Genomic DNA, 27,027 nt, shown 5'->3' on the forward strand with positions numbered 1-27,027 from the left:
TGGAATGATGTGATGAAGAAACTAAGGAATGAGAGAAACAGGTGTGTGACAGAGGCATAGAAATGGTAGTGAAGAGAAGTATGGAAAGCAAAGTGTGAAATAAACAATTATATTAAATAAGGCAAAATTCAACTCTTACAGTTGTTTTCTGGTTCTGCTATAGATCTATGAGTAAGAGATATAAATAAATAAATATAATACAGGATTTGAATAGCACACGTATCCACCTTGGTAGGTGCTCAAGGTGCTCCTATATTACCCCGTGTATAGATATACAAGTACTAGTATAAGGGATCATCGAAGATGTATTCTAATTTTTTTTATTTTGTTAAGGTACATTTACCTGTGATTCTAACCTCTCTGAGCAAGATACCATTGCATACACCAAAAAGCTGGTGAAGAGCCAAGCATTAAGAACCTTCCAGAGTATCTGCAATACTGCAAAACACACCTTCTGCAGTGCTAGCTGCAGGACAACCAAAGGTTGAAGAACTCCAGGGAAATATTGCAAGCACAACAGCAAAGAAACTGGCACCAGGACAACACAGGTCTTCGACAAACCAACCATAATCACTACACCAAGAGTTCTTCAAGTCCAAGAGTACTGCTTGAGATCAATGTGGCTCTTGAGAGCTCTACAGGTGGCTTCAGATGTAAAGGTCCCATTAAATCATGTTAAAATACAAAACATATTTTTAATGTACTGTATGTGGGAAGGTTTCATTAAAAAAGCTTGTGCTTATACTCATGGAGCTTTGTTTTGTTTATCAATCAGCACACACAATTCATGAACAATGAAGATCTGTATTCCGACACTTCTTGGCCATGTTGTCCATTCTTACAGCCATCCAAGGATGCCCCTACAATGTCATGATCAATTAGGTTCTCCTATCAAAGTTCCAACTATAAGAATACAAATCATTGCTGAATGACATCATTCCTGCAGATGATGAATCAAGGTACAATGATTCTATGATCACAACTTGCGCTCAAATGGCATCCAGCATAGACAATGGACATCATATTCAATTTTCAGTATGTCCTTTTCTGTTTTATGTCCCCAGTGCAAACTTTGGTCACACTTTATCAACATTTTGCAAACACATCTTAAGTCAGGTGGGACAAAGTCAATAGTCCAATCACCCCAGAGCCAATTGTCCATACAATACCATCCATTTTATTTGGTTTGATATTCGACTGTTCTTCAGTAAAACAAATTTCATCAAGTTTCAAACCTCTGCAGATGCATCCAAAATATTTAACTTTATATCCTTTCAAGTCTAAACCTGAAGACATAATGACTTTTTAAAGAGTTTATCCCATTTCAAGAAATCAAACTACTCCTCTTCCAAACTCTAAAAGTCATAAATTCTTGAACAAATACAGATTAAAAAGCATGCCTGTAGCAGATCCAGACCAAGAACTAACACAGTCATAAAATGTAATTTCAGTCAGTCAAGCTCAGAACTCCTTTACCAAGCTCCAGACAATCTGCATGTTATTAAGTATGAGGAGTTTTGAGCTCCAAATAAAAAAAAATCCTAGTCATTCCAATCCCTATGTGATACGCAAATACCAACCCATCACATTTTGTCAGGTAAACAGGTCGAAGCTATCGAGTTGCGATTATCACAATCACTGATAATCTTTGACATTTTCACAGATAGAGAGCTGCGGTCTTTTGAGGCGAATGGCACCAAAAGTTCTTCATCTGCTGCACTTATGGCTGGATCTATATGCCATGACTTTTAGTTTGTCATATCCTTGAAAGTTCCTTTGAACCTAAATTTTGAAGACAAAAAGCATTAGAAATTGCTTCATAGACTTGAAAGACACCTCGGATTGGAATTTTTATTTTTTTCCTCAATATTAATCATGACAATGTTAATCAAATATGCAAACACTCAAAAAGTATATTGTATTAACTTTTTATGGAAGACATGATTCTGATGGGGGTTGGTATGACTCGGCCAGGGATCAAACCCACGACCTCCCATTCATGAAGCAGGCGCTCTACCACTGAGCCACCAATTGACCGTTGAACTTACCCCATTGCTTTTGGCATCATCGTCATCCACCGTGAACTGTTTGGTGTCCTCTGGCAGCGTGTGGGAGGATGGAAGCTCTTGGTTAGGTGGTGCACCTCCTGTTTATCAAATGCAAATCAAATTCACAATTACGGTAGGATCTATTTCTGTAATGTTAGCGTCACTTATAGATCGTTCCTGCAGAAGGTGTGACCTCAGGGTTCATGGGGACTACTGGACCACTCATGAAACATACATTTTTCAAATTGAATTAGAGTAACTTGCATGATGATAATGTATATCAGTGGCATCAAGGTTTATACCCCTTTCATAAACCCAATAAAACATATCCTCCAATTAGCCGCCTAAGAGTAATGCGGATAATTCAATAAAAATTGCGTTCACAAACTCCATAAATTATTTTTACGAGCGCCCGTCCTGAAAAAGGCGGATAATCGTCATGACAACTGGACACGCCCCCTCCAATGCGGTTGTGTTGGAAAAGGGTGACCTTGTGACCGCACCATGGCAATTATCCGCATTATTTGGAAATATGTTCATAAACTCAAAATCTTGTCCCGATGCCGCTATTATGCGGATAATAGCAGCATCAGAATAATGCGGATAACTCTTGTCCTCCTCTGATTTTACGACCAAATTATGCTGCTATTAGCCGCATAATTGTGTTTTATTGGGTTTATGAAAGGGGTATTACTTTCTACAGATTTTACTGATGTTTAAAAAAGGCTATAAGTGGTCTAAATATATACATGTACTCAAACCTATAAAATCAAGCAAAGAAGTAAACATTCTATCATACATCTAATATGCATGGCCGTATGCAGAATTTTTTTGCTGGGGGGGGGGGCAGCACGCGTAAAGAACTTTAACTCGAAAGTGAGGAAGTGAAGCAACCAAGCTTGTCATTAGGACACTTGCATTTTGTAACGTGAAAATATAGGATTTCGTGCATACTTTTGTTGAATTTTATAAAGAATTTAAGTAAAATAATGTAAGTGTTTTCAAAATTTCTGTTATTGTGAAATTTTATAGCAAAACTTTAAAATGTCATAACTTTCTTATTTCAGATCCGATTTTGATGAAATTGTCAGTGTTATTCTTGTCTTTTTCTTATTTTTATTCAAATCATCTATTTGTTGGGGTGGTTTAAATCTCTTCCAATATTTTTTTTAGGAAGAAATTATGCACCTAATCTTGTGATTAATATTTTTTGCTTTTTTGGAACATAAAAAGTGACAAAGAGTATTCATCAAAGGTTTGTGAGTGTTCCTTTAAGGACACAAATGAAAATTTCCTTATTGATGCAAACACAATGAGCAAACTCCTTCTGGTCCTTTGGCAAAAAGGTGTTTAACACCATTGTAAATAGTTGACAAATGTTCTCAATAGGGGCACAAGCACTGTTTACCCAAGTTTCTAAAACGTCCCAAGAGGAAATTTGTCAAATTTCCCCCAAATCTGTCACTTTCAGAGTTGATACAAAATGACAAAAGCAATGTAAAGTTGCAAGCACCCAAAGGCACAATTTCACACCACTACAGGTTGAGTGTAATACCAAGAGAAAAATCAAACAAGTTCAGTGAAAACTGTTCTAATATCAGATATGGAAAGTGACATTTATGGTACCGGTACATATTTTTCAAGGTTTTTCATTTAGTTTCATAGATATACATGTACATGTACCATGGTAGATTGATGGTACAGTGCGTATTATACAAGTGAAGCTAATAATGTCACTCACTTTTCCTTTTGTAAATTTTATAAATAGTCACTTAAGTATTTCAATTTAAAGAGGTGATAAAGAAGCTGCCGTTTCAGTTTCAGTTTCAAACCTTTGCAGATGCACCCAAAATAGTTTAACTTCTTATCCTTTCAAGTCTAAACCTGACTTTATTCCATTTCAAGAAATCAAACTGCTATGAACTGAACAGGAGGTAGGGAAAATTTCTCAAAAGTCAAGCAAAAAAAATTGCAACTTTTTCTCATGAAAATCTCTATTTGCGACAAGTTTTCACAAACTAATGGTTCGATTAAATTTCTCATTTCCTTTTTAATTTCCTTTCCTTTTTATCTCAGTTATGAAACCATTTGGGGGAAACACTTTTGCCCTATATCAAAATCACATAATGTGCAATCAGAGATTTTCTACAAAGAAACATATCACTGTCCTCCACAGGCTCTAATGACAGAGTGAACAGCTCCACACCTACCTTGATATTAGATATATTGAGAAATAACATTCAACATGTCCCCCCCTGAAAACCCTAAAATGCTTGATTAATTTTCTCTAGTATTGAATCTGTTCCCTCTCCTCCTCCCCCCCCCCCCATCCCTGCCTAGTCGATTTTATAGTTTTAATGACCCACCACAATTGTTTTGATATAAACTGAAAGAGGAGAAATATATACTTTATTATACTCCTTCTTTCTCAAACAGTCTCTATTCTCTCTCTATGTTTTCTCTGGGTCTACCCAAGGTCTTATATTTCACTGAAATAACTCACCTTTCTTGCTGAGTATAATAGACTGGATACCTTGGCAGAATGCAGTGAAGTCGATGAGACCTGTAGTCTCTGGATCCAAGGCCGCGAGTAGATCTTGCTCAAGTTTCTAGAATGACAATTTGGGAGAGGGGAGGTATAAATAAATGTGATGAAAGTTTCATCATGAAACTGATCAAGGAATGGAAGAAGCAAGATATTTTATTTTCGTAAAAGATAATAACTTTACTAACCATACTCCTTCCCATCTAGTTTAATACTTCTCTTATTCTATTTCAACATTTCTATGAAAATACTTCAAAAGTTAATATTTCACATTATGGACATTTGTAATGCGCCGTTAACCATCATGAGAAGGTGCTAATGGCGCAGTAAAGAAAAAAATAAATAAATAAAAACCTTAATAAAGAGGGGACAGAGTAACATTTCCTTAAATATGAATTAATACCTATACTTAAAATGCATTTAAATATTATTTTATAAAGTAGTTATAGTTTAATGCCTGGGCCATTTTTATCTACAGATATTTGTGATGAAACACTGGTGTTAGATATCGATACAATTCTCATCTCCTGAGTAGCATACCAGCATCTGAATGAGAAACACTGTTCCAGATCTTTACAGCTTTAGATTTTTTTTTAAACACCCTGTACAAAATGTTTGAAAATGGAAATAAATAAGAAAGTTCAAAAGGGGGGTTTAAAGAAATCATTTGATTTTGAATATGTTGATCCCTTTATACTCTTTTCCTTTAAATCAATCCATCTACAATCTACCTGTACCATCATACCATAGGCCACTATGCCTACATGTTCAAGCAACGAGTACCTCATACCCCTTTCATAAACCCAATTATGCGGCTAATAGCAGCATAATTTGGTCGTAAAATCGGAGGAGGACCAGAGTTATCCGCATTATTTTGATGCTGCAATTATCCGCATAATAGCGGCATCGGGACCAGATTTTGACTTTATGAACGCATTTCCAAATAATGCGGATAATTGCCATGGTGTGGTCACAAGGTCACCCTTTTCCAACACAACCGCATCGGAGGGGGCGTGTGCAGTTGTCATGACGATTATCCGCCTTTTTCAGGACGGGCGCTCGTAAAAATAGTGCGGATTATTTTCGGAGTTTGTGAACGCAATTTTTATTGAATTATCCGCATCACTCTTAGGCGGCTAATTGGAGGATGGGTTTATGAAAGGGGTATAAATTAGGCTACATGCAATCAATATTAACTTTCACCATGTTTATAAGTATACATGTGTACATGTAGGCCTACATATATCCAGTATATTGTCCATAATTGATGGTAAACTGAAACTCTATTTCAGAACCTTACAAAAACAGAAAAGAGATAGTGATACTGAATATAAAGAAAATAACCACAGACACCAATTTTGCATTGTGTTGATACAACCCTCTCATATTTCATTGTGCTGTTCTTTCCAATAACTCTCAATGCATACATAGGCCCTACATGTACATTTCAGCACTGCAAGCATCCATTTTGATGTCAAAGTATCACATTCCTATTGTACTGCGAATTAGTTTTTGCACTTGCATTTTCATAGCACATCCCACACACGTTATTTATTATTATACCACCATGAGAAAGTCAATACTCAAAAGCATACCGAGTGGGAGAGAGAACAAATGGCTGAAAAATACTATTGTTTGCATAATGAGTAATTTCCCTGTGTTAAATATGTATGCATGAAAACCCAATAACTGTATGCTGTATATCATGAGCCAGCATTTAAATGTACTATGTATTATAGCAGTACACATCTACACATATGTTGCATATCAATGATCCTTGTTGTATTGTTTGGATGTAACTAATCAATAATTTGGAGCGCTGTGTTGAATATCCATACACTCTATCCTCACTGTAAATCATAACCGGTAAAGATTCTCATTACAAACTAGGCTGCAATGCAAACGTATGGCTATGAAGGCTTGAACAGGGGAAATGAGTTTAAATACAATAAAATATACACACTCTTATATGTAAATGCTTTATTAATTAATCTTAAGAAATTGTAACTCAAACAACTTTTCAGAAATACAAGTGAACTAAACACATTCTTCAAAAAATATATTAAAATACACTATCTATACATGGCACATAAGAGAATTGTTAGCAATAGGTATAACATTTCATAGTCTCTTTAAGTGCATAAAGTCAACTTTGATTTTTTCAAAACCCTCTGAAAATAAGTGAAATGTATACCAAAATTGTCTTTCATTAATTAGCATCCAATATGTCCCAAAGAAATCAGACTGATAGCACGCAAAAATTTATATTTTTATTTTCGGGGGCTACTTTCACAACTTACTGCGTTAATAATAATCTGCAATATTGCAATTGCTTTTAACATTGCAATGAATAAGATGTTGTTGTTGTTGTTTCCAGTGCTATTTTGAGGGCTAAATGACCCCAGCCCCCCCCCCCCCCCATGTAATTTTTTCCCCTGGACTGCAAGCTTCTATATGAAGCCTTAATCTGATTCTGAGGTTACCCAATCTACAAAGAGTAAAATAAACAAAAGTTGACAGCAGAATTTCCTTTTAAACGGAGTGCTACCTTCCTGTACAAAACCAAATTATAGTAAGTTCAAAATACGATACAATCTATATCATCACCAATAGACTTAGCATGTCCATGGTACCAATCACCAATATCTGTGTCTCTCACTTTTATACTGGTCATTATATTTTAAACTTTCTCTTCTAGTACCGGTACTTTATTTCATTACACTGCATAAATTGTATTGTTATAATCTAGAATTCAAAAGAAAATCCTTGTAATTCACTGTACACATAGAAAAAAATACACATACTAGTACCAATATCATATCTGTCTCTCTCTTTATTTTTATTTCCTTGCTCATGATCTGATAATGATCTAGAATGATCAGATATGATTATTCAAAATTTTCTTTTACTGAATGAACTGAAATAAGAGAAATCATTGCAATTCATTTGTATAAAAAAACTATTGAAAAAATATTCCTTTGAATGTCAAAAACTTAGATTGTCAAACTTGCAAGTCTACCATTTCATCTTTTAGATTTCTTCCTTCTTCATCAGCAAACATGAAGAGACTTATATCCTACAAATGAGGTCTATTAAAGGGATGGTCCAGGCTGGAGATATTTACAGTATAAATAGAGTAAAAATTCAGGGCAAAATGCTGAAAATTTGATCAAAATCGGATAACAAATAAGTTGAAATATCAAAGTTATTGAATTTTAAAGATTTGCATTATTCTAGTGAAACAGTTCTAGGCATGTCTTCATGAACATCATGTCATATCCCCACTTGTTCTTTTGTATATTATTATATGAAATTAGGTTTATTCAAATTTTTTCTACTAAGAACTAAAACAATTGGATTGACAACTGATTAAGTTCATTAGTTATTTATAGCCGCAACTTATTTCATCATAATGGAGACATATTATTTACACATGTATGAAAAAAATGAATCAATTTTGATTTAATGTAATAACTAATAACATAAGAAAAAGGAAAGTGGAGGTCATATGACATCATCAGCCCATCAAATGAATATTCATGATGATGTGCATATAAACCGTTTTTACAAAATATTGAAAAAAGTCAAGATTCAAATCAATAACTTTGTTATTTGTTGTCCGATTTCAATGAAATTTTCAGCATTTTGCTAAATAAATTTTACTCTATTTATATAGATATAAATATTTTCAGCCCGGACCATCCCTTTAATAGAAAAGACTGAAAAGTAGACATTTTAAAATATAATATTCTCCCCCACCCATTCTTTCTGCAATTTTAAAATTAAACACCAGTAGCATCAGGGAAGTTACTTGGTGGTATATTGATAATAGATCTCCCTTCTCATTGAATAGAGAATTACACTTTTACTGTAAATATCCTTAAAAGTGTTCCACTTCACTGACTATTTCATGCCTTCTTGCCTTTCTTGGGCTTCCTTTTTCTTCTCTTTATTTGTTGAGCACGTGGGTAAACAACAATAAAACGTTCCCTCTCCCAACAGGCTTTTTATCTTCCTTGTTTGAAAGATGCTTCAAATGAGTCTTTCAACCCAATCATTTGACATGTATTCCTACTGTACCTCTGTTTGAAATTTGCAATCCGAACTTGTTTTGCATACATTAGGTACCTTTTATAGGCCAAGTAGGGTAATCTCCAGACTGCTTTTGACATGCTGGTCAATATCTTACAAGCTTTACTGGTCAATGGTCATCAGCTCAGGTATATTGGTATTCAAAGGGAAGCCCAGGCCCATCATTCAAATCTTCCAGTTTGCTTATTTGTGTAGGCCTATAACAGTTGCTAAAATTTGGAACATACGTCTTCATTGCCTAACACAGCTTTTATTTAGCACTGATCAGCCATACCAATTTAAAGAAATCTAATAGTTCCCTATTAAAGATAAATTCCAGTTGTGGGGACGATCTCAAAATGACTTTTTACAGAATTAATGTAATGATCACCAAAGTGTCTGTTTGTATGAATAAAAAATATGTGCCAAAGGATTCTGGAAGAAATTGTGTAATTGCTGAGAAATAAGCGCGGATTCTGTCACTTCCGTCGGGTCTTTATTCCAGCAATAATAATACACTGTCCCAAGTGTGCCTATCTGTGTTCGATCTTCAGTATGATCGTTTTTTAGCTTAGATATTATGATTTCACAAAGTTCAGTTTATGTAACTGTACCCAGATCTAGATCCACGATGATATAGTAATACTTAACCTTGGTTTTACAGACTTTCTCACGAAATCAGTATTTTACTGCAACTACTGTCATTTAGCTTTAAACTTAGACATACAGTAAGATAACTTTTGAAGAAAAAAAATCAATCTACAATCTCCTTTAATAATTTATACCCGAGTCTTCTGCTTCTTTCGTTGTTCATAGATCTTTCCAAGTTAGTTTTCTTACCCCTTCTCTTATTCTCCTCCCCCCACCTTTTTTTCACAAATACACTCATCACAGGGCATGCACCACCTCTGTATATATCCAAACAAAAGGAATAAAACTAATACTAGTGATAGCATGACCTACTACTGAGGTATTCAAATGTCGTTTTTTATCTTTAATTTCCTTCCTTTTATTTATGAAGACATGTACACTGTATCACAACACCTGTCAGGCCTATTATAAACTTATGAGAGATAAAATGTATCAGTCTGCACTACACAGAGGTTAACTATCCAGTATTTGTATAGGGGCTTAATATTAATTACTAAATTAGGCCCTGTGCTGGCCGGGGCCCTATCATTGTCATTTTTTAATCATAAGGTTCATAATATTCACAATTAATTGCTTGATTTGACAAGGCACAGGTATTTGTAATGTTTTGTGCGATTTAAATAATGAGAATCTTTTGTTTGTTCCAGACGAAGTGTCCAGACGTTTACCCCCCCCCCCCCCTCCATGCACTCGATCACACTGCACTCCACAACAGTTTCCACTCAGTCATACACATGTTGCTCTTTATTTACGGTACTTTTTCTTCTTCTTCTTTGACTTTGGTTTGGACACTGACAGATGATTAAACAATCAGTTAATTCCATATTAACACGAATAACTTGTCCTTATCTTATTGTGATTGATTCATAAACTAAGGAAAATAATTTCTGATAAGAAATGGATAAGAAATGGACTATGGTCTACCTGATCACTTCCACTGCCGAAATGTTCTCTAGCCAGCTCAATGAAGTGTTTTGTCTCAATGAAGCCGCTTTTTCCAACATCCAGTGCTTCGAAAACGGGTTTCAATTGCGAATTAATATCCAATTCCGATTCCATATCTAACTGCCAATGGAGTAAATTCCAATTTCGGCCGTCCTTCTCTCAAAATCTTGGCTTCTCAAAAGATTTACATCCATATCTGTCTCCACGATTATCTAATTGTCTGCATCTTTCGAGTCTCCATTGGTTTTTCATTCATTCCTGATACGCACGTCATCACACGAGAACTGCATCTGTTTTATTTTGATCGCATCATTTTCCGTTATGGATTGTTGTGGTGGCACCAAGCAGCCAGTATGAAAAGTTCCGTATCGCACGCGCTGAGTAGTCTTTTAAACAAGACCTTTTATAAAATATTTGAGATAATCTCTTATTAATTCTTTTTTTTTTAATAAATAATTGTCATAAATATGCAAGGTGTGTTTAAAAAATATATATTTTTTTTAAATAAAACAAATTTATGGTGTTTACGGCCCTAATGCCTTCATGGATTACTTGAACTTTCAGAAAATGTTAACCAAGTCCTTAATCCAAGTCCTTAATCGGTCTGTAAGAGGAATCTATTAACATGTTCCGCTGATTTCCCTCGCTATTATTTTGCATCAAAGAAAACAAAAATCAATGATATAAAAACGTCATCATTACCCAAATTTTCAAAATAATATATATCAAAAAGGGGAAACTGGATGTTTTTAATCACTTTCCCTATTCTACGCGTTTCGTAATTTTGATTCAATACTGGAATTGGTCAGATTTTGACCCGATTGACAGTTTCAAGACGATTTATAACTCTTAATCCGGATTGTAAAGGCGAAGACATATAATCAGGAAGTTATAGATTAAGATTTTCACCTTCGATCTTGACCTAGCTAAAACATTAAAGTTTTCATCCTTTTTAATCAATAACGACCTTCCCTCCTTTCTTCCTTTCTTTCTCCCTTCCTTTCTTAATTCTTTCTTTCTTTCGTTCTTTCTAGTCTTTCTTTCTTTCTTTCCTTCCTTCCTTCCTTCCTTCTTTCTTTCTTTCTTTCTTTCTCCCCCCCCCCCCTCTTCAGTAGGCCTATTAAGGTGTTGATCAGGGTGTTTCTAATTTTTGTTCCTGACAAAAAAAAATTACCGACCTATGCATATATAGACTATAACCAGACCTGTTTATTTTAGATTTGGGACACAAACCGTGGAAAAGGATATGTTCACTTCAAAATCGTTTCCTTATTATAAGAAGAAAAAAAATGATTCTGTTTTCTTCGTCATTTTCAATAAGGGGACGCACGGTGGCCTAAAAAAAATGAAATAGGCTCGGTTTATAGAAAAAAAACCTGATATCACTAAATCCATATAAGTCTCAATTTACAAAGTTTTTAGATAGATAATAATTTCAGGTATAGTTTCTTCCGTAGTTTTTCTCTCATTCGATGATTTATCCGATGGTTCCCTTCCAACCAAGCCGCAAGAGGGAAAGACGCCCTCTCAAGTCCTGGGGCCCGTAACACAAATATTCGAAAGATTGGCAATGATCGTAGAACATATTTCTACGATTGATTCCATTGACTACAATGTACGATCAATCTTAAAAATCAAGCGTACGATTAATCACTAACCTTTGTGTTACAGGACCCAGGTGGAGCATCAGATTGGATGGCCATTCATTGAAGTATTGAAAGCGCGAAGTGCGAGGGGGGCGTTTCATCAACATTTTTTCTGACAAGTTGTCATATCTGACAACTTTCCCTGATTTTGATTGGCTGAGAAGCACTGTTACTGTCTTATTGGATGAGCCTGCGCCTATGAATGGTTTTAACAGAAATATGGCGCAATATAAATGATGTGGATCATCATCACTATGGTAATTGTCGGTTAAAATTGCGGAACTTGTCAGATAAAACGTCCCACAAGTCCTTTAATGAAATGTTCCCACGAACGTGTATCGGACAATAAACAAAAAAGACATCCAAAATGCATGAAAACTAAAGTAGGGAAATCCATTTAAATCTGTCCCATATTCGGGGGCCCATGCACCTCTGCAGTGGCCGCATTTTATTTTTTACCCTTTGAACACTAAAAACAAAATAAACACGAGAGGGCAGTCAGCAAATTAATAAAGCTACATCATTGTCAAAGCATAAATGGAACTTTTCCCAGCACACACTACACTGTTCATTGCATGCGATCTGACTTTCAAATAAATTTTGATATACCATTTGATATTCATATTGAACAAAATAATAATTGTAACCTATACATGATATCTGAAAGGTCAATTCATTCAATTCATTCATTTAAAAAATATTTAATGTAAATTCTTGCCAAACTATTTAATTCTATGATCTTTTCTTATTAGTAACAACATATATCATGTCATTTTTGTTATTTTGTTTGATTTACCGTATATGTTATGCTTCTTTCATATGTGTTTACTTTTTACTTTGTATTGTATATGGACCCAATGGAAGAACAGTATAGTCATGTCGACTAAACTGAAAATGGGCTATCCATCCGTTTTGCATTTTGCATTTTTTTTTTTTTTTTTTTTTTATACGGAAAATAAATACTATACTATACTATACTATAACAATTTGATAAAACTGCATCGTTGATCAATCATAAATGGAACTTTTCCCAGCGCACACTATATACGGTTCACTAGCTGCGATACGACTTTCAAATAATAGCATTAATTACCTAAAATAAACAAATTACAACCTAAAAAATCTTAAAGGCCAATTTCCGAATATGAATACCCAACTCGAGATCCCGGCCAGTCTATTAGCAAGCCTCCCTTGTTGGAAATTCAATTCTTTTTTAAATGACGTCATAATCGGTTGCGACAGAAGTCGATTTGGACTTTACACCGACCACAATGCCTGCAGCAAAGCAGTATTCTACTTTTATATAGTATTTCTAACTTTATGCCGAACTTCTTATACAACTTCCATGTCAAATGCAAAATGTGATTTGTTCACAAATCGCGTCGCAGTCGGATCAATAATAAATAATCCGGGGGCTCTTCTTAGGACGATTGGGGGAGCGTTTCATGAAAGGACCTTTCAGGCGTTTTGTCCGACAAGTCCTGTTTAGTGTTTTATCAGACAGTATATTGTAAAAACTATATATCAAAATCAAGGAAAGATGTCAGATCTGACAAAATGTCAGCGAAAATGTTGATGAAACAAACGCTCCCCAAATCCACCACATGCAGCAGCAAGTGAATTTAGATTTTAGAGACAAATCAGACAGTCAATCGTTATCATTAAACATTCATGAATACAAAGAAGCTATATGCTCGTTTTCATAATTATAACAGTAATACGCGCAACATGACTCATGCGGTGATGTGAAAATGAGGATTTTTATACACACAGTAAAACAGCCTTTTAAAATTTTATTCAACGCTGTTTTGTTTAAAGTTTAAACAACCATGCTCAATTTGTTAACAATTAAAGTTTAGAATATACACTTTGTTTAAACTGTTTAAGCAACTACTGTAAATCTGTGCGGTTCATATTATAGTAAACAGTGTTAATTGTATTGTATAACAAAAATAAATAAACAGCATTAACTGCGAGTCACCCACTGTAAAAAAAGATATATATATTTCAAATTTCCCCTCTTCAATGAAAATTTGAACTACCTTTGGTGTCACCTATTGTGTATCAATCGATGAATTCATATTGTGTAGCTTCCTTGGGTATTGGGAATATCTATAAAAAAAAAGCTTTGTTGACCTTTTATAGTTTCAATATGTGAGATTGTCTAGTGGATTTTCACTAGTGCAAAAATAGTTTGAATTTAATTTATTCGGTTCAAATCAAGTCATTGGTACTTTAAAAAAATGTACTAACAATTCATAAAGACAGATAATTATTCTTTATACATTAAATTGTACAGAAATTATTAGAATTACACATTGTTGTTTGAAATCACATTGAATGAATACATGTGTTCATTCAAAGAAAATAAAAAAATGAGGTTGGGATCCAATGGGATAAGGGAGTGTGAGCGAGTATCTTATACTAAGTTCAGATCTGGCTCACAAATTCCTGTCTTGTTATTTCAGGTCACTGGAAAGATACTGCTATGTGTTTACCTCAAACAAATGTTGCAGTTCCTCTAAGAAATTATCAAGGTTATCCTGGTAGGTTTTCTGAGTCCCGGAGATCTTCTAATTCTGTACTGAGTGTGATAAGAGCCCGGGATAAGAGCAGGAGAGCATTTCAGTTAGCTTGGCATACAAGCTGTGCATATTAATATTTATGAAAAAATCAGAAACTGTGTTGTTTCGAAAAGAGGAAATAGTCAAAGATATATTACATATATCTCCCTCTCTCTGGCTTGGACTCTGGCTCTAACGTTTTATTTAACATTTTATGCTGGTAAACTCCTTGGTTATTTTGGTGTATATAGAGTTCATGCTTGGCCTCCCCCCCCCCCCCCCCGAATTCCCATTTTAATCAAGAGTAGTGTAGAGCGGAATGAAAGTAGCTTATATATTCAATTGACAAAAAATTTGTAATGAAAATATTTCCCATACATATTTTCGAAGAAAAACAAAGTTATGCAACCATAATTGACAAAAAACACCCGGGAAAAAACATTAATTTTACTTGACAATACCACAGTCGCAGATCTACATCGCCTCACAAAGCGCCCTCATATGAATGAGTTATTTAATTTGACAGAGTAAAAAAAAACAGAAGGGAGAGAGAGAGAGAGAAAGAAAAACTATTCAGTTTCTGAACTGATTCATTCGGTAAGTTCAAGGATAATACAAATCTCGATTTTCTATGATTTTTACATAATTCAAAAGCATTTACCATAATCTCAAATTTTGTAATAAATCATTTCCGAACGTTAGATTTTCTTCTTACTCGGTCCATTCGGTTATTGTAGACCCACATGCATGTTTTGGCGTCTTCTTTTACGCCCAGGCCCAGCCAAGGCATATCAGACAAGTGAAGTCCTGACTCTTGCTTAGCCTTAGCTTATCTTCGGCAAGATCAAGACTAGAGGCTCTTCCGAGAGATAATGCTTCAGTTAATATTACGCTTTCGTTGTTGGATACGAATCTCGCATTAGTCAGTACGTTTTGACGGGAATGCAGCATGCAGCAGCAGGAAAAGTGAAACGTTAAAATAGTGGGTTGCGCGTGCTGGGATCCCACTTATTATTATTATATGCCATAATAATCAATAGGCCTATAATGATTGTGGGCATTAACGGTAGGGTGTCTGGAGAAAAAAATTATTTTTCTTATTTCAAGAAAATATCACATTTTCTTTGTGAATTTGAATAGAAATGACCTTCAGACTGACAGAAATGTAACATTTTTGAAAAAAATCCAATTATTGGCTGCAAAAAAGAAGAATGAAATTAGGTAAATTTTCAGCATTTCTCTGCCATAGACTGTGTAGTTAAGAAATGGACACACAAATCCAAATTTTTAGCTTCCGAGAGCTGTTATAAATTTATTATTAATGCCAAAAACTTGTCTATAAAGAGTCCAATAGGATTTTTTATGCTCTATCTGATGGTATGATTTTTATAAAGATTTGGAAACCAGATCACAATGAAAAATTGCGACAAAGTGAAAAAAATTGTGCAAAACAGAAGTTTCATTTTCCCATAGAAAACGCATGGAGAAATGGCAATCTCAACACACACAAAAATAAGGGTTTGCAATTTATCTCTAAATCCTTATTTAAAATGATCATATAAACTTGTCCTTACTGTCAAAAGAAGCCCCTGAATTTTCTCTTTCCATACATGCCAAACACAAGTTAATAATCAATTCAGATCACATTTTTCTAGTAGCCTGAACTTCCCCGAAAAAATGTGCCATATTTTCCCCTAAATCAGCCTGTTTTATGCTGACACTTTTCAGTGTGGCTTCAGACACCCTATTAACGGAAAGACAAGACACTTCTGGTTCTGGTGTCCACAACACACGATTTCTATGACTATGGTCTATGGCTTGATTTTTCTGTGCGCGGCGGCATGTAATGAACCCTTGGGAGAGGAGAGACAGAAAAGAGAGGGAGAAGGAATGGGGAGAGGAGCAAATGTTAGAGGATAGGGGAGAACGAAATGGGAAAGACAGCAGAAAGGGAAAGGAGAAGAAAAAAAGTAGGCCTAGAGTAAAGTGCCCAAATATCGGACACTTACCCAGCTAGGCCTTTGGCTTAGCCTTGAGGACTCCATGATGATATTGTTTAAATATTTTGACATATGTCAAAATATTAAAAATATCATCATGGAGTCCTCAAGGCTAGCTAAGCATATGAATAATTAGACCAAAAGTAAAACAAAAGAAAAATGAAAGAAATGGTTAGTGGAAAACAGAAGGAGAAAGATAAGGAAAAGAGGTAAGACTAAGAAAACATTTCTTTTGACAGTTGAGTCATTGAGAAACAGAATTAGATCTACCACTTTTAAAGGTGAAGTTCACCCTGACAAAAAGATTGTAAAAATAGCAGAAAAAAATATATTAAAGGTTTGAGGAAAATCCATCAACGATTTAAAAAGTTATTATGATTTTTTTTTGGATTTGTGACGTTGTATGCGAAGAGCTTCCCGTGTATCATAGATTTAAAAATTACATGATATGTCATTTTCTCAGTAAAAAGAAGATGGGTCTTATTGCACCTTTAGTGTATCAACAGACAAATTATCCCACCCACTCTTGAAAGGATGATTTTTTTAGTCATTAATCGTAAGCCATTCAAAATTTGAAATTTATGCATTTTTTATTACAAAATATATGGGGCAGCTGCTCTTTTAAGATGTCACCAATCAAAATAATCAAATTCAAATAGCTTTATTTAAATAAGTGTGAACTTATTGAAGGGTGAACTTCTCCTTTGAAGAAGTTTTTCCTAACAAAAAGTTAGTTTTAACAAAAGCAGATAAAAAATAAAGTATTTGGGAAGGTTTATGAAATTCACGAAAGCCAATCAAAGATTATTGAGTAATGAATAAAACAAAGGGTAGCTCCTCCATGTACATGTACATGTATCATGTAATATAAATTCCATAAATTCCCATTTTTAAATGGAGCATGATGAACAAAAATATTTTTCTAACAGGAAATGCCACATGTGAAATGATTTTTGAAAATTTTTATTAGAATTGTTACTGTGGGAACAACACTGTCCCTGGTTATAGGCGTTTATATACTATGAAAATAATGCCTAAGTGGCTTTCTTAAAGGTAAATTCCAGTTCTGGTAACGATCTCAAAATTAATTTTTACAGAATATAATATAATGACCACCCAAGTGTCTGTTTGTATGAATAAAAAATATGTGCCAAAGGATTCTGGAAGAAATTGTGTAATTGCTGAGAAATAAGCAAAATAAGCGCGGATTCGGTCACTTCCGTCGGGTCTTTATTCCAGCAATAATAATACACTGTCCCACGTGTGCCTATCTGTGTTGGCGATCTTCAGTGTGATCGTATTTCAGCTTAGATTTTATGATTTCACAAAGTTCAGTTTATGTAACTGTACCAGATCTAGATCCACGATGATAAAGTCATACTTAACCTTGGTTTTACAGACTTTCTCACGAAATTAGTGTTTTACTGCAACTACTGTAATTTAGCTTTAATTTTATGCAAAGAATGATCAACTTCATGTTTTAAAATGAGCAATCTCGAGAACATCTCTGGGGATGCCAACCCTAAGTCCCTGTCTCTCTATCATGTCAAACATGGCAAAGGGCTTCAAGATGCACTTGGGACATCCCATGTACATTAATTTCCTGCTAACACAATGTGTACTGTAAACGCCAATTGCTGAATATCAATAATCAAAATTTGAATTACATGGATGTAAAGGACATCTGGGGTACCACCCTAGACCACCTCGAGCAGGGTTCTGGTCCTTTTACACTAAAAATAATGGATAATTCTGAAATCGAAAGAGTAGATCAATATATCTACCTTGGGCAACACGTCAGAATGGAACATGAACAACTGGAAGAAGGTAATAGGAAGACAAGAGCTGGAAGGATCGCTTTGGGGAATTTCAATGACATTATGAAGAGCAATATTTGTCTTAAGAGAAAAGTCTTCAACCAATTTTTTATACCGGCAATGACGTATGGTTCTGAAACCTGGTCTGTAACAAAGAAATTGGAACACAAATTAAAAACCACTCAACACAGTTTGGAACATATAATACTACGGATATCAAAACGTGACAGGAAAACCATACAATGGATTAGGGGCCAGACTAGAGTAATAGACATAAACCAAAGCAATTAAAATCAATGAAATGGAGAGGGCTGGCCACCTTGCAAGATCACATGACAATAGATGGACCAAACAGAATGGAGACCATGGCGAGGATCATGAAATCGGGGTAGACAAAAATTGAGATGGAGTGACGAGCTCACAAATTTCATTGTCATAAATTGGATTGCATCAGCACAAGACAAGCACCTTTGGCACCAACTTGAGGAGGCCTTTGCCTTGCAGTGGGCTGAACATGGCTGATATGATGATGATGACACTAAAAGAAATTACACTCAGTACTTATGGCAATTTGTCACTTTATATGTCTGATAATTGAACACATAGGCCTACAACCTTTTCAATCACATTAACATGTCTTTCTTTACTTTCACATATCTTTCTCAATGGAATTGTTCCTTTCTCTCATCATTTATTTTTTAATTTTCCTTCCCTTATTTTTGAGGGATTCCCCCCCCCCCAAAAAAAAAAAAACCTCATGGCACCTTTCTGTAACAATGCTCACAAATCATTTCTAGCAGACTCCCTCACATAAGTATGATGAAATAATTACACCGTTAAATCACAAAATACCTTTTATCATCATTGAATAATACTCGCTTGTTCCGTCACTCAGTTTTGAATAGCTTCCTAAAAACAAACATCCATGTGCTGGTTCATCAAAGGTGGGCCCGAGTGTAAAAAGGGTTAAGAAACACTGCTCTAGTGAACATTCTATGCAGATCAAGATGTCTTTAATGTTGTGATTCCGTCTGTTCAAACAGAGACCCCAAATTGTAATGAAAGAATATGATTTTTCTATTAGTTGTACAGATTTAATGAAGAAACTGAAATGGCAATCTATTGATACAAGGAGGGATTATTTTTAATGTATTTTAGCTTTAACATGATGTACATATAGCACATCGATTATCAAATATCACAGGTTTTGATTATTATGTGGTCTTATGTTGGATATTTTTTCCATGTCTGTATGTCAGTGTGGTTTAGGCCAATGTGCATTTAAAACTTTATTTTTTTAATTGGCTTAAGCCTATATACATACTTACAAAGCTGCCTGTGCTTTCAGAACATTGACCTTTATAAACTGTGTGCAGTGAAAGCAACAAAACCATTTCCTGTACTGATTAAGATTTTTATATTCATGACTATTATTTAATGTCAAATCTATTTGATTTCTTTTTTTCAAATGCAGGTCAACACATCAACATCTCCATATATAGATCTATGAAGATCAGTCTTTACATGTCAATGCCTGGCAATAAGTATGGCAAGTCAAGAGGATCCTACTGGTCCCTGCCAGTTGTCAGTCAGAAAACGGCCCTTGACGTCAGCAGAGAAGCAGAAGAAGTATCGGGAGAGGTTGAAACAGTCTCCAGAGAGGTATGAGCTTTTCAAGCAGTGTGAAGCTATGAGACGGAGAGACAGGTCAAGAACACACCAACCAACAGAGGAAGAATTGGCCCTCAAGAGAATGAAGTCAAGGGAAAGGGTTCGAAAACACAGATTAAAGAAAAAGCTAGAAGCTTTGACAAAGGAGGAAATATTTGAGGAGCAGGTGTGTATGTCTATGGATAGCCTCAGAGGATTGATCCCGCCTGAAGCATTTGATGTTGATGAAGAAGTCGCAACAGCAACAAACTTGAACCACAGCAATTCAAGTATCCCTGATTACTTGCCAAGCAATATGGAACCTTTCCCAGAAATGAATGTACCAGAGTTGAACATAGGGGAATACATCGTGCATGCACGTGGTGAAAGCAATATGGAGGAATCTGCCCCGAGTACAGTAAAACTTGAGTACGATATGAATCTTGAAGATTCTTTGGATGATTCTGCTCTGGTTACCTGTGAAGATGCTGTTGTTAAAAGTGAAATGCAAGATAATGGAAATGTAGATTATATTGAGGAATCCCCATCTCAAATGCTTGCTGGTCGTACAGTCTTATCTGTTGTAGAAGCGGCTCAAGTAGTGGCTTGTGAAAAGATTTCAAAGCAAAGGAAAAGGAACAAAAAACCTTTGACCGCTGCTGAGAGGCAGCGGAATTACATCGCAAGACTCAAAGCACATCCAGAAAAGTGGGAAGAGCACAAAAAAAAGTGTAATCTAAGGCGTAAGATAATCCAACAACAGAAAACAAGGAAAGAATTTGAGTCACAAAGAAAAACAAAGAAGAACCAAAGGAAGAGAACACAGAAGAGTAAAGAGTACCAAACAAAGGGCACTGATGATGCTTGTGAAGTTTCAGCTGCTACGGAGGATATCCAAAGCAAAGTTCACTCACATCTCAACATGAACTTGTCAGAATTGAAAGTTGAACAGAGTGACCGAGATGCATGTCCAACAAGCAGTCAAAGTAATCATGTAAATGGACTTAGAGTTGGCCACAGTTCAGCACCTGTTAAGGGTATGCAAAATCATCCGTCAATTACATTCCCCATGGCGGAGCTTGCCGCAGGCTCGCATGAACAAACGCCAAAGAGAAGGCCTCTAACGCCTGCAGAGAGGCAGCAGAACTACAGGGCAAGAAAAAAAGCAAAGGCAAGAGAGAGTGAGGAGCTCAAGGCTAAAGAAAGAGAAAAACGTAAAATGATGCTGATAGAGGCAGAAAAGAAGAGACGGAGGGCAGCAGAAAGGCAGAGGGAATATCGACGCAGAAAAAAGGCCTTGTCCTTAGCGAAAAACATCGAAGCAATTACCACAAATACAAACTTTAATCAAGTTGAGATCAGTACTCAGAATGTTGATATTAGTGGTACAAATACAGAGATTCATGATGAGTGGACCAGGGAAGTTGAAAGTGAAGTTGGTCAAAGTTCTTTTTATGGAGACGGAAGTCCAACCATTGTTGAGAAAATGCAGAATCAGTGGCTCGCATGGCCCCTGGTGTCGTCATCATTTGCACGTAGGGATTTAATTGGACAAGTAGGACAACCAGCACGGAAGAAACCCATGACTGCTGCTGAGAGGCAGCGGCAGTATAGGCAACGACTTAAAGCTAAACCAGAGAGGTGGAAGCAGTACAAAGCAAGAGAATCAGAAAGAAGGAAAAGGACTCAAGAAGCAGCTGGCCTAGAGCAAAGAAAGAAAACAGTGGATGAGCAGAGGGATGATCCAGACCCAAGCGAAGAGATGAGAAGTAGATTGAATGAATTGGGAGACCCAATGGGAGGATACCTGCTAAGCACTGACCCTCATCATGAATTAAGATTAGGTCATATGGGCGATTGCCTTGTTCATGTGAAGGAAGAAGGAGATTGCTCCCAAGCTAAACATGACATAAATCCAGCCTATGAAAATGGACGTGAATGTTTACAGCCTCCACCACTTCTCGATAGGTGTCAGAATGAATTGCCAGTGAGTCCGTCTGATCCATCATCCATCAAAGGCAGACCTAGGAGACGGAGGAGAAAGAAGGCTATGACTCCTGCAGAGAGGCAACGGCAATATAGGGCAAGACTCAAAGCAAATAAAGACAAAGAATTTGAGGGAAAGAAAGGGATGGAGGAAATTCAAATACCCTCTGGTGAGGCTGCCCAGGAGCAGAGAAGGGAAGCCGAAACAGGGCAGATGGGTGATCTATGTCTTAAAGGTGATGAGAGTAATAGAATGGATAAACTTGGAGAAACAAGAGAAAAACACTTGATAAAGACAGAACCCCATTTTGATGTGAAATGTGAATTTAATTCAGATCAGTATCCAATGAATAAACTTGAAGCCAGCAACAATTTGGGGAATCTAGAATGCAGCGTACCTGATGGGGTTGACCAAGTTACCTCTCACGTGAAGCATGAAGAACAATATTGCTCTCCGGCAAAGCCTGATGTTGATCCAGCAAATGAAGAAGGGATTGTACAGAGTGCATCAAGTGACAGTAAAAATCAGAGTGAACCACTACAAAATCCTTCTCTTCCTTTAATTATTAAAGGCTATTCCAGGAGACGATCAAAGAGGAGGAAAGCTATGACGGGTGCAGAGAGGCAACGGCAATACAGGGAAAGGAAAAGAGCAAAGCTTGGAAAGGAGGACCAAGAGAAGCTTAAAGTTACAGAGACACCCAAAAGTATTCAAGACTTCAAAGTGGTGTCTGAAAATTCTGCTTCCGCAGTGCATCAACAAGTAACAAAAAGAATGCAACAATTGTCATCCAAAAGAGAAGAAGTAGAATTAGATCAAAGTGACAAAAAAGTAGACACTATTCAGCCCTTAGTTGCAAGACAACAACTGAATCGCAGAGTTAAAGGTAAACCAAAACCTGAAATTGCCATGGAGTCGGTGAAGAGGGTAAATAGGACAAGATCTACTGTGGGAAGGCGTAAACAACAGGCAGAGGCCCAGCTTGCCTTTAAAAGAATGAAAGGAAGGGAAAGAATGAGGAAATATCGCCTCAAGCAGAAGCAAAAACTTCAGAGAGTGGTTGGTGAGCCTGGAGAGTGCTCCATGCCAAAGATAGTAGCTGTTTGGAGCATGAATCAAGGAACTGATCAAGGTGTGCAAGAAAACATCAACCAGAGTTTTAATGTGCCAGAAACAGGCTCCAGGATTGTAGATGATTTTGCCAAACTAATCCCAGAAGATTATATAATGCCAGTAAACCGAATAGACTCGAGCCATTTTGATGGGTACCCATCTGGTAGTTCAACATCATGTAAAGACATTTTCCCCAAATTGCCTATTCCAAAGCTTAATCCAAATCGACGTTGCGAAGAGGCCTTTGAAAGGAGGTCCCGTAGGCTGACAAGTGCAGAGAGACAGAGGAGGTATCGCAAAAGACTTCAACAAGATCCAGAAAAGTGGGCAGCTTATAAACGGAAGGAGTATGAAAGGTATGTGGCAAAAAAGGCAATGGCAGTGAATGAAATGAACGAGACCACGAAACAGAATCACCTGAACATGAGGAAATGTACGTCAAACTTCAAACAGAGAAAAAGCCTTCAAGATAATGCTTCAGACAATGCTTTGGGGAAGGTAGGAAGTGGTTATTGTAGGGGAAAACGCCAAGCATCCCTCATACCTGGAAAAAGTGCTGTGTTGACGGAAGGAAGGTCAGTGGGGCGATGTGCGAAAAGTAGACATACTAAGAGTCCTGAAGAAATTGAAAGAATTAGAAAAGCCAACAGGGAACGTCAGAGGCTTTACAGAGCAAGGAAAACGATGAGACAAAGTATGCAAAGGACAAGTATCTTTGCAGACAGGACTGGTCTCCCAGTGCCAGCCGACTTAATTGCAACAGATGAAATGGAGAAGTCTCAAATCCTGAGAAAAGCAGAACAATGCAGCGGACATGGAATGTCACAGGACATCGCTGGAAGTGAGTCATACCGTTCAGCTCAATACTCAATGTGTAATAATCTCTCCTCTTTATCGCGCATTGGTCCTAGGAACTGTGGAAGGCCCAGATTACCCAGACAAATAATGAATCAACCTCCTGGGAGACCCAACAGAGGAAGACCACAAAGGCAAGTAAGTCTTGAGACAGATTACGGTCCTGATGTTGCTCTCGATAACCGACTAGCGTCTTCTCTAGAAAGTGAGGGAGATGGAGAAGTGCTTGTATCAAGTGCAGGAAACCTTCCAATGGTCATCAAGATGCCATCAGTGAATGGTCAAAGATACCCTGGTTTGGAAGAGATACCAGAGGTGATTCCTTGTGATCCCCCAGAAGCTGTCTTTGACTGGGGGAACATAGACCTTGACCACTTTCATACAACCCCTGAAGAAGAGGTACCTCTAGACAACATAGAGGTGAGAGAACCTGCTGCAGGTGAGGGAGAGTGTGTTTATGGTTCTGCCCGCAGGAAAGCTTTCTTTCCTACAAAGCATGACTCTGCGGACCTCACGCCTAATGCTGCATTGGTTTCTGAGACACTGATTGAGGATCCATAAATGACACACTAATTCTGTTTGACCATTTTCTTGATTTGCACTCCTTGTTGATTTTCACCTCATAGCTGTGGCACAAGATCTTCTTATTCTTACATTTTTTATCATTTTTCACATGAATAATTTGGAAATTTGAAAGAGCACAGGAATTCAAATAATTATATACAAGAATTTTTCACTTTTGCAATATTAATTTTCAACGTAGTGTAACTCCAGGCGATGGGCTGCTTCCCCGGACTTTGCAAAATTGCCAATTTTTCTTTCATATGAAATGAATGAATGCGTGATTTGATATTCTATATTCTTGCACGACTTTGCAAAGACTTGCCTAGAACAGCCTTTGTACAATTTTGCGTCAAATTTTCATGTTAGTAATATTGGGATGAAATGAACAGTCCATATTGATATACATCCTCTGCAACTCATTACAGTACTTAACACAGTACGTAGATACATGTACAGACATCACTGCATTTTAAAAAATATTTTGGGGCCTAGGAAATGAAACTCACAGTAAAAACTTAGTGTTATGATTTCCTTTTAAACATTGAAATTGCTTTGTTAGATACGACTAGAATCTTGTAGAAAAAAAAACAATGCCATGAAAATAGTTTGGACTAGGGAGTTTATCCTAGTTGTAGCAAATTTGTTTCTTTGTTTTGTTTTGGGTTTTTTGCATCAGAGGCATGTTCATAAAAACATACAATCATGGTAACGTTATAACCCTGGCAATACTTGACATCGATATCAGATAAGTTTAATTTGCATCAATATCAATTTGCAACTCTTTGCAAGATCTTTTTTATTCTGAGTTCACTCTGTTTTTGCGCATGAAATATGTAATTAATGTATTTTCATTGGCAATGATAATCTCTTTTGTGCCAGGGGGCCGTTTCATAAAGCTGTTCGTAAGTTAAGAGCGACTGGTGAACCTTTCTGATGAGCTAAGTAATCCCCAATGAACATTTGATGGTGAATATCATTTACCACAAGGAAGGATCACCAGTCGTTCTTAACGTACTAACAGCTGTATGAAATGGCCCCCTGAGCTTGTATTGGAAGTTCAATATTTTGAACTACACAGTATAAGATACATCAAAGATGTAGAGTGTTCAACTTATTGAGTATCCAATTTCTTATTATTGTGTTTTCACTCCATGATACTTGACAGATTCAAAAACATAGAAAATGTATCGTCAAATGCCCTTCATGACAAGGAACAACTGAATTCTTAGTCTATCACTGGTGAATCAAAACAGCAATTTCATCTTGGACTCTGGACAAATGATGTATTTGCATATTTTAGTCAGCTCCAAAAATACAAAACTGCTCTTCCTTTTCACCAACTTTCGATAGTCATAGAGACCTCCTAGGTGTTCATTGTCATTTGACTGGCATTTGCAATACATTTGCACTGTGTTCTTGAATCTGACGTGCGTCGCGGAGCAAATACTCCCTATTGCCATGGCAAGTAAAATCGGACAAGAATAAGTATTCATAATGCTGGTTGGTGGAATAGATCATAGATCTCATTCCACTATTTTCATTTTTTTTTTGTTCAGATTTTATACAGATGTCGTTACGGTTAGTGTTAAAAAAAGAAAAAGGTCGTTTTTTTCCATCATTGCTTATTGCTCTTAAAATTCATATTCATTTTTTTAACAGGGCAGATAAACTATAAATCTGGGGAGCATTTTATGGAAGGACTTGCCAGATATTTCATTTAAAAGTCACAGTAGTAACAGTGCCTCTCTGCCAATGAGAATCAAGGAAAGTTGTTAGATCTGACAAAATGTCGGGACGAAAAATGTTGAGTGACTTTGGATGGATAATGACATTGTCAGAGAATCGAAATGTCTGTCAGATTAGGACAATGTCTGTGTGATAATGGCAATGGCTGTCTCATGATGAAAACGTCAGATAATGAAAATGTCTGTCAGGTAATAGCAGGGTCTGAATGACATTTTCTGTCACATAAATTGCAACATCTGTCAGATGATGAGTATGTCCGTCAGATAATGTCAATTTCTGTCAGCTGATGACTTTTCGGACTTTTAAAAACAGCACAGAATGTTTATTTTTGAGAAAAATGGAGGAAAAAAATGAAATACTCCTTGGTCCTTGGTCACATGTAGGAATGCTACAGCTCTCCTTTTAATCGTTTTTATGACATTATCTTTTTAAATATCCCTTTGATCCAGTCCATGAATCTTTGAACAGAACATGGCAATGAAATCAAAGAGGGTGGTATCTCTTACAGTTTATCAAAAATAATAGTAATGATAATAATAAGTTTGTAAATTATTGGTTCAAATCTAAGCCATAGGCCCGAATTCACAAAGGTAGTTTTGAAAACCATCGGTTGAACCCATGGTTTATGCAGATTTCCTGTATAAATTACACCTATTTACCGCGTAGATTTTTTAAAAAGTCCAATGCTGATGTGCGTTTTTGTCACAATGTGATAAATTGATGCCTGATGCCATGTTTTGAAGAGTGGACTCATTAATCCAAAACAGTGGACTCATGAATAAAATAGCGTACTTAGCCATGGCAACAGGCATCAATTCCCCGGGG

General features: G+C 36.3%; 2 protein-coding genes across 2 annotated transcripts; one reads left to right on the plus strand and one right to left on the minus strand.

Annotated features, from left to right (window-relative positions):
* Positions 1-330: 330 nt before the first annotated feature.
* On the minus strand, positions 331-10,596 carry LOC129269063 (rab11 family-interacting protein 4-like). Its single transcript, XM_064105279.1, has 3 exons — positions 10,240-10,596; positions 4,552-4,657; positions 331-2,146 (listed from the first exon to the last, which is right to left on the minus strand). The coding sequence occupies exons 1-3, from the start codon at positions 10,372-10,374 to the stop codon at positions 1,998-2,000; spliced, it is 390 nt and encodes a 129-aa protein (XP_063961349.1). The 5' UTR covers positions 10,375-10,596; the 3' UTR covers positions 331-1,997.
* Positions 10,597-14,963: 4,367 nt separating this feature from the next.
* LOC129269064 (axoneme-associated protein mst101(2)-like) lies at positions 14,964-26,340 on the plus strand. The gene is made up of 2 exons (XM_064105280.1): positions 14,964-15,067; positions 19,762-26,340. Exon 2 carries the CDS (start codon positions 19,834-19,836, stop codon positions 24,451-24,453), a length of 4,620 nt encoding a protein of 1,539 aa, XP_063961350.1. The 5' UTR covers positions 14,964-15,067; positions 19,762-19,833; the 3' UTR covers positions 24,454-26,340.
* Positions 26,341-27,027: the final 687 nt, after the last annotated feature.

This window comes from Lytechinus pictus, chromosome 10 (assembly GCF_037042905.1).
Source record: "Lytechinus pictus isolate F3 Inbred chromosome 10, Lp3.0, whole genome shotgun sequence".
Classification (NCBI taxonomy): domain Eukaryota; kingdom Metazoa; phylum Echinodermata; class Echinoidea; order Temnopleuroida; family Toxopneustidae; genus Lytechinus; species Lytechinus pictus.

Bases quoted from the DNA above. Each gene is read 5' to 3' on its own strand.
- LOC129269064 (XM_064105280.1), top strand. From the start codon at position 19,834: ATGGCAAGTCAAGAGGATCCTACTGGTCCCTGCCAGTTGTCAGTCAGA.
- LOC129269063 (XM_064105279.1), bottom strand. From the start codon at position 10,374: ATGGAATCGGAATTGGATATTAATTCGCAATTGAAACCCGTTTTCGAA. The intron at 4,658-10,239 runs GTAGACCATAGT...TTGTCATTCTAG, and splicing joins TCGGCAGTGGAAGTGATCAG to AAACTTGAGCAAGATCTACT. The intron at 2,147-4,551 runs GTGAGTTATTTC...TTTGATAAACAG, and splicing joins TATTATACTCAGCAAGAAAG to GAGGTGCACCACCTAACCAA.